This window comes from Cryptomeria japonica, chromosome 10 (genome assembly GCF_030272615.1).
Source record: "Cryptomeria japonica chromosome 10, Sugi_1.0, whole genome shotgun sequence".
Classification (NCBI taxonomy): domain Eukaryota; kingdom Viridiplantae; phylum Streptophyta; class Pinopsida; order Cupressales; family Cupressaceae; genus Cryptomeria; species Cryptomeria japonica.
Genome location: NC_081414.1, coordinates 552,286,014 through 552,299,581, shown reverse-complemented (window position 1 = coordinate 552,299,581; position 13,568 = coordinate 552,286,014). Strand labels below are relative to the sequence as shown.

Here is a 13,568-nt window from a genome sequence, read left to right as displayed (position 1 = left end):
AAGAGAGGACGATTGGGGGGTTAGGGATGAGGGGTTTGCCTTTAGGTCAAACCCCGGTTTTGGAATTAACCAAGAAATGAGAATGTTGTAAATGTAAATGTTTGTAATGTAAACAAGTACTGATACCTTGTTGTAAGAATGTTTGTATTCTTACATGCGAAGGTGTAATGTATGTAGTATGATGTATGTTGTATGTGATCTCCTCTTCAATGGTTGAATCCTTGTCTTGAATGCAACACTTAGCCTTGAATGGAGACTTAGAATGCTCAATTGCTTGAAGGAATGCTTGAATGCTTGAATGCTTGAATGTTTGAATATCGTTTCCGCCTTTTTTCCATCTACCAAAATGGGAGAGGAAATGTAGTTTATATACTTGTCAATTAGGGCTGATAGACTAATTTTCCCAACCTTAGGCTGACCAAGGAGGATTATTTTCCAATTTGCAAACATAAAGACCCGAAGCCCCATAAGAGACCGGGCCCAAAATAGGGCCAGGGACCAGGGCGCTAGGCACCATGGTCCTGGGGAACCAGGGCGCTGGGTGCCCTAGTCCTGAAGGACCAGGGCACTGGGCACCATGGTCCCACCTCTAGGGACAGCAGGGTGCAAGGAGGGATCAGGCCAGGGTGCTGAAAAATGCAGTTTTTGATGTCATGAACAAGTTTCGGGGTCTCCATTTAGGTTTAGTGTTGCGTCGCCATCGTGAAGACCCAAATGTGGTCGAAATTGCAAGTGTCACAATTTTAGGACGCTACAATATCAATCTGTGATACTAGGCAGCTCTAGAACAATCAAGCCAGAATATCAAATCATTGAAGACCTAGGGTTAACCGAAATCCTGTATATACCAGAATTAGAGGATGAAATGATTAGATACATTCTGAGCAGGGTCCATAATGAATTCATCTGGCTGGACTGGCCTCACATGATCACCAAAGAATCAATTGAGGCGGTCACCGACTTACCCAAAGTCAGGCAGGAACTTGGGAAGAAGATCTCCAACATTGAGGTTGAAAAGCTCACTGATGCAACTCATGATAGAAGGTCAATGAGGATAAGCACCATTAAAGATACAAATGTAAAATTTTCTAGCATGATCATCGGTTACAAGGTAACACAATCAAATAGATTAAACTCTATTGCCAGTTCCTATATCCATGCTACATATCAAATGATAAAGAATGATGGAAAATACGATTTGTGTGAATGGTTAAGAAGTGAACTAATGATAAATCTTGGAAAAATCAAAGGTGTTAAGAAAGGGACATTTTGGTATGGTAACCTTATTGTCTGTTTGATGCTATATTTCATAAATGAGCTATCAAGTTTGGGAAAGAAACGATGGGCTCATGACATACCGGTAGGTATGCAGATTAGAGATGCAATCACCGGTCTTGGCAGCAATGGGGATGACAAGTTATGGGGTTTCTTCAAATATTTTCAAAAGAACATGAGAATGATGGAGAGAATCTCCAAACACATTGTGGAGAAATACTCCACTAAAATCTGCTTCATGGTAAAAACAGATGAGACCCTCATGGAAGCAGTGGAACCAAGAACAATATGGGTCACTGAATTGGGCTATGAAATTGATGACAACATCTTGGAACTATATGCTAAAATGTTGCTTGATGCTCCTTTGGATGATAAGACTGAACACTTTGGTATTGCAGAGGAGAAGGCACTTGAAGTTAAAATTGGTTTCAATAAGAAAAGAAGGGAAAAGAAAATAGACAAAATGTCTGCTTTTGTTCAAAATGTAATTCACGGGATAGATACAGAACTAGAATCTGGATCTAAACCGGTAGATCAACTGGCAATGACTAAAGTGAAAAGTGCTCTAGAGATAAAGAGGCTAGAAACTTTCATATATCATATCACTTTTGACTCTGATACAGAGGATAATCAACCTCTTGCATTCAGAAGGGTACAAAGGAAGAAAGTTGACAAGCCTCTGGTAGAAGAGAAGAAGATGGAACCTAAGAGGAAGCTAGTAAGCAAGGTGACAACAACATCTACACCTCCAGAAAGGAAACCTACTTAGAAGAGGAAGTCGATCCCATCCGCCCCTGCAACCCCCAACAAGAAGAAGAAAAAGAGTGAGATAGATGAAGGAATTGAATCCAGTAATATGACTTGTGCAAAATTAATGGATGAGGTAACTAAAGATGGAATTTTGAAGAATGTGTCAAATTTTTATGAGCATTTAGATGACAATGAGCAAAATGAAATCGAAGAAGCAATTTTGTTATATTTAGACATATATAAGAAAGCTTTTATAGAGATTTTGAGGGAAATTCCTTTATCTTTGTATAATAAGCTGGATGCAAGGAGATTAGATGCAATCAAGAGGGATAGAGAGATTAAAGAAGTTGAACTTTTAGGCATTTGTGGTTCTATAAATAATGAGGAAATCAAAAGATGTATAGAAGTTGCAAATAGAACAATCTTTAGCAGCAAACCCCGACAAATAAGCTTAATGATGGGTAGAGTCAATGAAATAATAAATGAGACCAGAGATGGATGGGCTAATTTTTTTGAAAATAATCCCAATTTCCTTACTTCCCAAGGAGAATTTGCTAAGGCAATAGCTCCCACTATTCCAGACAGATCAAAAGGAAAAGAAATTCTGGGGAACTCAGATCAAATTTTGAATAAACCGATAGATAATTCTCAATCAGATAAGAGTGTATAGACTCCATTGGCAAATCAACCTAAAATTAATAAGAGTGTATAGGCTAAATCGATAGAGACATCATATGTATAGTCTGAGCAAGGTAATGTACATGATACAAATAATATTGTGGATAATAATCCACCGGCAGTGATAGATACTGCACCAAGTGGCGAAGCCACTAGTGCAAAAGAGGATGAGAAAAGGGATACACCGAGAGAGAATAAGGGAAAGGAAGAAAAGGAAAAGGAGACTGATAAGAATAAAGCTGCACAAACATCTAGTACCAAACCGATAGATGATTCCTCATCAAAACTTTTGCCAATTGACACTTCTCAAGTTGAGAAGAAATCCATCACATAGATGAGTCCCACAGAGGTAATGATGATGGTTGCTCCAAAACTAATGAAGGAGGGATCTGTAGACAAAGGAATAATGGATAAATCAATAACAGTTTTGCACAGACTGATTCTAGATTGTATGATTGAAAATGAAGCGAGCCCTTCCGGTAAGCTTAAGGCATTGACATAGCACATCTCTAAAAACTTTCAATCACTACACCAGATTTCCGACTAGCAAGCACTTGAAAGATTTGCTTTGGCTAAGAAAGCCACTTTTGATCAAATCATTGAGATAGAAAAGAAGAAAATTAAAGAGAAACTTATACTTTGAAATAGTGTATTAACATCTATAGGGTTTGTTGTAATATAGAGATTCTTACAGCAAATGTAGATAAGAGGATAAAGGAGTTACATGAAAAGATTGCTAATATTGCTAACTCTTTTGATGGACTAACTTCACTTACAACATCTATTGATGAACAAATTTTGACTGTGGAGAACCAAATTTTTGCTTTTGAAAGGGAAAGAGATAAGATCATTCGGAGGGCAAGAAGTCTCAAAGGTTTGGTGAGTCCAAGATTGGATTCACTTGGTGTACATAAGAGGGAATGCATGGATATGCTTGTGAAGCCCACACCAACAGAAGTCACTGAGAAAGAATCACTTGCACATTTAATGAGTGGACTTGTATTCATATTTGAAACATTCAAAATCGGTTGGGATACCTATATAGAGTTACTAGAGAAAGCTTATCTAGAAATATTGAAATTGGTCAAGCTCCAGTAAGTAATCTGTAATTATTCATTCTTTTGAACAGATTCCTAACAATTCTTTCAATTCTTTCAATATGTATGTGAAAAACGAAATGAAAAGGAAAGTATGTATATAATCCTAGGGGGAGGATATCAAATAGAGAGTATATGAATCAAAGTGGTCAATCAACTCAGGGGGAGCATGTTTCAGCTCAGTTGAACCAACAAGGAATCCACTTTTCACATGAGTGTTGCCATCAATGCCAAAGGGGGAGATTGTTGGCAATTGACACTCATAGGATTCATATGTTGTCATTGATGGCAACAAGATTTTGTAGAAGGCATATACTGGTAGATATTGACATTGGAGGCATACACCGGGAGATACTAGCATTGGAGTAATTAGGGTCATAACAAGCGCCGACACCGACACCGACATTCAACACTTCAGTGAAGCCGACATCAGTCTAGGATCCGGGAAAAGGTTTTATTTGTAAAATCATTTTGTAATTACTATATAGAGCCGACATTGAATATCTTTTGTAACATGTTGTAAGCTGACATAAGGCATATTATTTGTAAAGGGTATATAAGTTAGTTTATTAGGTCATTTTGTTATAGGACAATGAATGCAACGAATGTGGAGAAGAAAAGTGATGTGAAGGATATGTATGTAGATCATTTATATGCAAAGGGTTTAGGGTTTATGAACCAGTACATAACAGAGCTATAACTAGAACTCTTTTTGGCATTGCAGATGCATTTTCTGAGTTCACCATTATTGTTTTATCTCAGCAGAATCCTATAGTCAGTGAGACTCTTTTATGTTGAGCAGTGTGCTCTAGGCAGTGTACCTTCCTGCATGTGCAGGCCCCCATGATATGTAATATCTTTCATATGGACAGTGAATTGATAATGTGGGTCACAAATCCCACCATGGCTTTTCCACGTATTAAATTCAGTGTGTTATGGTGTTCATTCATGTGGTTGGTTTATTTACTTCATGTTATATGTTTCTTCATTTACCGATTCATATGTGTATGTTATAATAAGGTAAAATCTTATATCACCAGCAAAACACTAATTCACCCCCCCTCTCAGTGTTCTTGGATTCCTTCTATTCCAACATTGTCAGTCATGCTGGTGAAAAGGAAAAGTCTTGTTTCAAGATGGCCTTCGCTTACTGAAATGGGGTTGCACCATTTTTCTATTATGTCAAATGAAACGAATCTGTTTCAAGACCCTCTCGACTTAGGGAAAGAAATCTTTGGGTACAGTTCTGCCGCTATCGGACATACTTTTGCATTCCACTGACTTATGAAAATACTTATTACAATTGAAACATTGTCTGGAGAATGATGAATTATTCAGATTTGCCCTATTTCTACATTGACTTTCCATATGAAAAAATTTATCGCAAACAAATCATTTACCATTGAATTTATAAGCATTAGGTTGTCTTACCAGAGATCTCTTGTTCTTCTGACGATTGCTTTGACCAGATCCAAATCTTTCTCTTTTCTCAAATCCAACTCTTCCCATATCACCTTTATTCTTTAGACTTTATAGCATCTCATCTAGCTTAGATGAGAGAATTGAATTTGCTTCGTACTCATTAGCAATGGTAAGTTCATCTCTCAGAATTATGATCTGTCTTTCAAGCTCTTGCTCATTATTCCTAAATTGTATCAACTCAAGTTTCAACATATCATTTTCATGATTTAATCTGCAACATTCATCAGATCTATCCTTTAGTGATTGAATCAAACTTTCCTCATTCTTCTTCCCGTCTTCAATCTCCTTTGTTAGCTTCATCACAATGGATTGCACATCATTCTTCAAGACTGTATTATCTCTAGTAAGTTTTTCACATTCATCTGTCTTGTCTTTCAAGGCTTGGTTGGCAATGCTTTGATCTTCTTTCTCCTTAAGTTTGTCCATAAGCTCCTTTCTCTTTTCTTTGGATGTATTCACTTTCTCCTTCGATATTTCAATAAAGTATTCAACATCACTCAATTTTTTTCTTAGGTTATTTACTTCATTTCTTGTTGTATCTAGATCTTCAAGTGCTATAGTATATTATTTCTATAAACCGGAGTCCAATGATTCTCTCTCCCGGATCTTCCTCAACCTGTTAGGCTTCCTCGGAGGAACTAGGATCTGATACCAATTGTTGGAATCAATGAACACTGAGAGGGGGGGAATCAGTGTTCTATAGTTTATAACTTTCTTTAACTGATTCTTATACCACTGGATGCAAAAGAATAAAAGTAAAGTGCAAAAACTCAATATACACAAGCACAAAACCATAACACCAGAATTTTTATGTGGAAACCCGAAAAGGGAAAAACCACAGTGGGATTGAAACCCACAATATTATAATACTGTGATCATGAGGATAATAATATTACAAGAGAATGCACATGCATTCAGGAACACTGCCTAGAGCTCACTGCTCAATTACAATAGAGGGCTACAACCCATGAAGGACTCATTGTTCTACAAATGATTACAAATGATAACTGATTGTCTACACTGATGAATAACATCTATAAATGCCAAAATGTAGTTCCAGTTAAGCACAAAAAGTATTCTTCCACTGTTCTGGCACACTGCTCTATTATGCTCTCCTCTATCATATACTAGAGCATCAATCCAAGGATAGTGCACGTGAAACTACACTCATATGCTCATAGAATCTTCGAACACACACATCAGTCACCAAAATTCTCAAATAGGCCGGTCTAATATATCCGCAACACTTGATTTGGTCACCAACACGTTGTCTTCAAACATATTCACAAAATATGAAACGTGTAACAAGAAGTCGGCTCAATCCGATTATCAATGCTCATGTGGACCAAACAAAATTGATTATACGCTTCAATCAAGTTGGCATAACAACCTAGAACATGACACCAATCAACAAAATCATCCCAAATATTTCGCATAACATGCTATACCAAAATAACCCCGTTCTTCTTGAAATATCAGATACCAAATCATCAAACTTGTACTAGAATCAACACCGAAAGCTAGGATTGCAGACAAAGTAATTCCAACCAAAAAATCAACTATCTCTTCCACTACAAACAAAAAAGTGCACCCAAAATTGAGTTCTACTCAATGTACTCATACTCTGTTGAACACTGTGTGCTACCTTCTAGACTTAAGCAAAACTAGCTTAGAAATTCTGGTAGAATAAATTTGCATATACTGGATAACACATCTAATTTAAGTTGCCATCAATGACAACCCCTAGATAATCCTCAAGTACTAATCTCTTCCAGAATAGTGTCTCTTGCCATTAGTTTCTATCTATCTCTCTCACTATTTCTATATATCTCCCTCCCTCTCGCTCTTCTGTATCTCTCCATCTCATCCTTTCCCTCTATCTTTTTCTATCTCTTTCTCTCTCTCTCGCACAATCTCTTTATAAGTATCTTACCCCGCTCTCTCTATCTTCATATCTCCATCTCTCCTTGTATATCTCTATTTCTCCACCCTCTCTCTCTCTCTCTCTCCATCTTGATCTTTATCTCTCTCAAACCATCTCTATCCCTCTATCTCTCCCTCTACCTTTCTTTCTTTGTCTCCCCCCATTTGTCTCTCCCCCATCTCTCCTTCTCCATATCTTTGTCTCTCTCTATCTCTTTATCTCTATATGCTCCCTCTTTCTTTATCTCTCCCTCATCTCCCTCTCTCCCTCTCCCTCTCTATCACTTAATAAGATAAAAAATGCAAGAACATTTTATGAGACACAAAATGTGCTTTTGTTTTGTGTCTAACAAAGCGCACTCATGTTTAGAAGGCACAAAACTCTCTCATGTTATGAATTGATATTTACCAAGCCATAACATGATTGTTATATGTGATTTTGAACATATTATGAGTGCATTATGTTGAAAATTGGTCTTTCAGCTACTTTTCATACACCATTTCCATGCATACACCCTTGTTACTGTCATCCTGCTTATTTTAGAAACTAGCATCATCTAGTGTAGGTGCATCAGCTCCTAGTCATTACACTGTTTGTGTAGGTTTCCATGGTGTTGTGAAAATTGTAAGAGTGTCTTGTAGTGGATTCAAGATTGATGATTACATCATCCTCTCCTTGTATTATGTCACAAAAGAGTACAATTTCAGATGATCATCATTTGGGTGTCATTTTTTCCTCTCGTAGGTTCATTATGGTGACTTTGCTCCAAGATGGGTAAGTCTTTTGTTGATTGAAGCTTGCTTGTTGAAATGGTAAGATTGTTTTGTTATCCTTGTGTCATTATGTTTCATATGACATTTTTGTGCGCTTGTTGTGCAATGTGACATGTTTTTGCATCTTAGTTGTTGTTTAAAAAAAAATGTTTAAATAGTTTTTCCCTAGGTTTGTCAGCTTGGGGCATTATAGACATTGAGGTGGGTAGCTATTTGGCATCAAAATACCAAGGCAATGTAGATCCGTGTGTTTGGTTTGGATCCACTTATAGGGTCTAGCTCAATAGATACAGTTTAGTTTTGCAAGTGAATAAGTAAACTAGAACAAAAGACATGAGATTCAATGATACATAGCATTAATTTGATCATTTCTAGAATAATATTAAATTAGTGAATTGATTAGCAATATTTATTATAAAAGATCTTCATTAAATTTAAAATTGTTTCTACTCACATCAACAATCACTCTAAGCTAAGTCTTCACTCCCTATATATCATTTTACCAAAAAAAAAAATCTTCTCATCTTACATAGTATTATAGATTTCAAATTGTTGATTTTCACCTGGACATCCTATTACTTTAAATTGAATTTCTCCCTTTCAATCAAAATTAATGTAAGATTTCTTTTATCAAATTTAAGATAAAACCAATTCAAAATTTAAAAAAAAAAACTATATTTTTTTTATGTATCTCAACAAACTTCTCATAGACATACTTTTAAAATTAATCAATCACCTCAATTATTTTTTTCCCTTTTCAATGTTCTTCCATCTCAATCATCTCATCTTAAAACTCCTATCATAACAAACACACAAATAACATTTGCCATCAAAAGACATCACATCACTTGCTTTAAGAGTCAATTTCTCTTATGGGGCGCACATTAGCTTAAGGTGATGAGACTCATGACTAAAATTTACTTTCAAAGCATTAAAAAATTAAACATTGAGTACTTGCAAATATAAACATATAACATGTCTCCAAGATTCCACCATCCACTTTAAGTCATTCAGTCATTCCAACTGTTGCTTTCATGAATTGTATATCTATGGGCCCAAAACACACCCCAATCCGCTCAACTGCCCACAAGAATGAAGAAAGGAAGGAAGGAAAGTTGGTTTTCCCATCTATATAAGAATGGTCTCAATTGTAATGTCGAACACATGTTTTTTTACTTAATTCTGGTGTCAGTGCAGTGATGGGACAAAGGCCACTCCATTAGTGTGGAACGGAGCTCGAGGAAACTGAGGAGCCCTAGGGTTCCTTTTGACTCAGTCCAGTCGACCCACATTATAAAAACCATTGGAAAGCCAGAAGAAATGGCACTATAAAATGACAATTGGGCACTCTCTAGTGGAATGATACTAGTGATTTTCAGTGCAGGCTTTAGATTAAAGTTAATCATCTGTGCCCACAAATTCTCCTCTGTGCCCACAAATTTACTTTAGATTAAAGTAAATGATGCTAGTGATTTTCAGTGCAGGCTTTAGATTAAAGTAAATCATCTGTGCCCACAAATTCTCCTCCTGGAGAAATTAATGGCTTGGTTTGGTCCGCTAAATGCAAATGCGACCATGTTTTCAGCACAAGTGGAAGAATGTGAGTGGAACTACAGTGACAGTTTTGGATTTCTTTTTGGCAATGAATGCTATTATAATCCAGCATTTGGTGCCAGTGAAGGATCTCTTGAGGATCTTTTGGGATCTTCTCTTCCTTACCCACTAACCTCAATCGGGAGTAGTGTGAGTGGGGCAATGAATGACGTGGGAAGCTTGAATGATGAGGTCTCCTTTGCTTTCGATGCCTCTTGCATTGGTGGTGCTGAGCACACACAGAGAGGACATGGAGGTGAGTGTGAATTGGATGAAAATCTTAATGGACCGAAGCGTGCAGAGCAATGGAATGCGAATATGCACTCTGTTTGTGCTGAAGTTGGCGTTGCAGATGCACCAACAAATAATATTGATTCTGGTGAAGTTGGTCTCGGGGTGCCTGTTATTAATGGTGATGGGAAGAAGCATGCCCATGGGTTGCCTGCAAAGAATCTAATGGCGGAGAGGCGTAGAAGGAAGAGGGTGAATGATCGCCTGTATATGCTTCGTTCCGTGGTGCCCAATATCTCCAAGGTATGTATGTATATGTTTCACAGAAGTCTAAATCTAATTCATTTCTAAGCTATCAGAGAAGTTTAAACCCAATTCATTTGTAAGCTATCTTTTAGTTGGCCACCCATGCTGTTGCAAGTAAGTTGCTGTTTATATATTTTGTGCATGTTGGTAGGCATTTGCAAGCAATACTTCCAGCAATTTTTTTGGTTTTCTGTAAAGAAGAGTTTGCCTGATTTAGGGGGATATTTTTATCTGCCGACTGAGTTTTAGGGCAATTTATCAGATTTGCAGTGCATTCTTGTAGACGCAGTTTTTCCAAACATAATTCTGTCTACCTTGAAGATACAGGGTATTTTAATATGCTAAAAGGACATTCTGTTTGTCTTTATTGGGTTTTCTGAAGTTGAGGGAGTTGTCAAAGGGCCTTTGTTCTATGATATCAATGTTCTTGTTAGATCATAGTTTTCTGAAGTACTCTCATGGTTTGCTGTTTATAGAGTCAAAACTGGTTGTTAGAGTAAACATTCCCATAGAGTTGTGAAATGGAATGTTTAACATATTGGTGACCACTTTGAGTTTAATGTCTCTTGAGATATCCTTATCTATTCCAAGCAAAGAAATACAACTTATGGCTCGAGATCAAATAATGACTTTGCAGTTCTTTTTAATAGTATCATGGATATTTTCTACCAGAGCTACCACTTGTTCTAGTATTATTCATTATTCACATAGTAGATGGAACTACAGGTTATTACTTGGACTAGTGCCTATTTCTTGTTAAACTCTGCTTCCCCATTTAGTAAACTATGTTTATTTCTTGGAGCTACAGGTCATTAAATATTTAGGATTCTTTCCTTGTTGGCTAGTTTTAACTCATAAATTCAACTTTTCAAAATGGCCGAAGAAAACAGGTTTAGTTGTTATTGTATAGGAGTAGATTGTTGTTCGATTGAATATTTGTGGATTAAATTGTGTAATTTTTTTTTCATCATCAATATTTTGGATCATGTTCTATGATCTATCATTTTTCTTTTTTTATTTGCTCATTCTGATGATAGATCATGGGGTGTGATCCAAAATATTAATGAAAAAAAAACTTACACAATCTGATCCAGAAATATTAATCTAAGTTTATTTTATTTTTTGTACAAACAAATAAATTGGTTTGATTATATTCCTAAAACAGATTAGGAATTTAGCAAGATATAGCCAACAATGGTTTTATTTTAGCAGATGGGTTTCACATGATAAGACTTGTCTTGCATAATCTGCAAAGTAGTTGTAGGAGTTTCTTGTTACATTCGAGAAGTTTGCTAAAAAGTAAATATGGCTACTTATTGGTAACTAGCCCTAAAGCTTTTTTGCTTGCTATTTTCCATTTTGAAGACGGACAGGGCCTCAATTTTGGGAGATGCTGTTGAGTACTTGAAGGAGCTTCTGCAACAGATTAATGAACTGCAGAATGAGCTCAAGGAATCTTCAAACACCACTTGTCTGCCTGCTTCCTCGAAGCTCCAGCCCTTGACACATAAGCACCCACTTTTTCTTTCTAGGGATAAGGAAGTTTCTCATCTTTCAGTTCCTAATCCAGATGCAGAATCACCAAAGGTAAGTCTAGTATTGTAAATTTTATTCAGGTAGAATCTTTAAAAAGCATACCAATGTCTACTAGAGAACAAAAATTGGGCAGTGGAATTTCTAAATATAGATCATGTTCAATGTCTCAAGGAAGTTCCAAGGTCATATTCTAGTAAGTAGAATATGAAAAATCCAAAAATCATAACAAAATGTAAACAAACAAGTGGTACATCTTTGTCAATGTTCATCAATTTCCCTTCCGTAGTTTTATAAAACCTCTAAATTCCTTTAAGTCATATTTTGAATTGTCTGCAACTGGTGGTATTTGCTAGTTATGGTGTTGTTGATATCTCTCGGTCCTCTCTCCTACTATTTCAGTCTGAATTCGTATTATCCCATAGAAATGTAGCATTCTGTTTTCATCTTTCGAGAATATATTACTCCATTTCTCTCATTCAACCAAACAAAGAGGAATGAATGTGATTGACTCCCTATCAATGAACTCCATATTGATTAACATTAAAATGGGTTTATGCAAATTTTCACTGATTGAATTTCTGATTTTGTTTTTGCCCAGAGGACTCCTTTCTAGGCAGCAATTTAATTGGACTGGTTGGTTTATAGAGAGCGTCCTTTCTGATATACAGTGTCTGGAATTTCAGGTGGAAGTGAGGACAAGAGAAGGCAACATCTTGAATATTCAGGTGTTCTGTTCCATGAAGCCTGGATTGCTTCTCTCGACATTGAGGGCTTTGGATGGACTTGGTCTTGATGTCAAGCAAGCAGTTATAAGCTGCTTCAATGGGTTTGCACTCGATGTTTTACAAGCTGAGGTGGAGGTATTGAAATTATTGCCTTATGCTCATTCTCCAAGCCCTTATAAATAGATGATGCTCTAATTTGGTACTTGGGATTTTGTGGCAGCAATCAATGGGCAAAGAGATTACAGCCGAGGGGATCAAATCAGTGTTGCTGCAAACTACTGCAGGCTATCAAAGCAATTTGTAGAAAACACGAAATCTCCTACAAGTTAAATTGACTATCAAACTCCCTCTGCTATACAATCATCCCTTTCTTCCAGCATTTTTAATGAGAGCCCATGGAGATGTACTTAATTAGGTTGTATTTTCCGAATAAGGCCATTCATCATACATTGACCGGTTAAAAAACAATGGATACCAGTAGACGACAACGCATCCATTTCAAAACAAGCTGAGAATTGCTCTCATCTTTTCAAAATGATTTTGTTACTTGAAGATGATGTATGCTGCATTCATAGACGAATGGCCCGGAATTTTTTTCTTTTTTGGCAGCTGAAAGATGTATTTTAGTTAAGTACAATGAGTTATAGACTATCAGGTATTGCTTGAAGGTCCAATGGATACTGGCAAAACCATTTTTTTCTTTTGGATGGAAGAAATACATTCCAAGACTGTACTCGTGATTCTACAGTATTTAAACAGTAACATTGTGAATCATGTCTTTTCTCTAAAACAGTTTACTGCAGAATAGCACCCGTATGAACCAGCAAAGCTGTAACGATCATCAGACCAAAAAGAAAACATTGGTAGACTGTCAGAACGTCTAAGCTTTGTCATGGCTGAAAGATCTTTGGCATCATAGCCTTTGAATAAACATGAGTAAATTCACCATACAAGACTTTCTCGGTCCATAAAATGTTATTTTCAGAACTTAAATTTTAATTCATCTGCTAAACATTTTGATTCCATATTTTACAAGAAATTATATATATAGAATACCTGATAAAACTATTGTGAGGTAGAGGGGCTTATATTTGTAATCTTTATACATAGATTGTGTCTTTTTAATAGGAATGTTGTAATGCAATAATATATTAACAAGTGATATCCAAGTGTGTTAAAATTGACTCACAATCTTATA

The 13,568-nt window shown here is 36.4% G+C and overlaps 1 protein-coding gene across 1 annotated transcript; it reads left to right on the top strand.

Annotated features, from left to right (window-relative positions):
• Positions 1 to 9,086: 9,086 nt before the first annotated feature.
• Positions 9,087 to 13,323, top strand: LOC131060750 (transcription factor ICE1). The gene is made up of 4 exons (XM_057994123.2): positions 9,087 to 10,106; positions 11,475 to 11,696; positions 12,329 to 12,505; positions 12,591 to 13,323. The coding sequence occupies exons 1-4, from the start codon at positions 9,519 to 9,521 to the stop codon at positions 12,672 to 12,674; spliced, it is 1,071 nt and encodes a 356-aa protein (XP_057850106.2). The 5' UTR covers positions 9,087 to 9,518; the 3' UTR covers positions 12,675 to 13,323.
• The last annotated feature ends 245 nt before the right edge of the window (positions 13,324 to 13,568 follow it).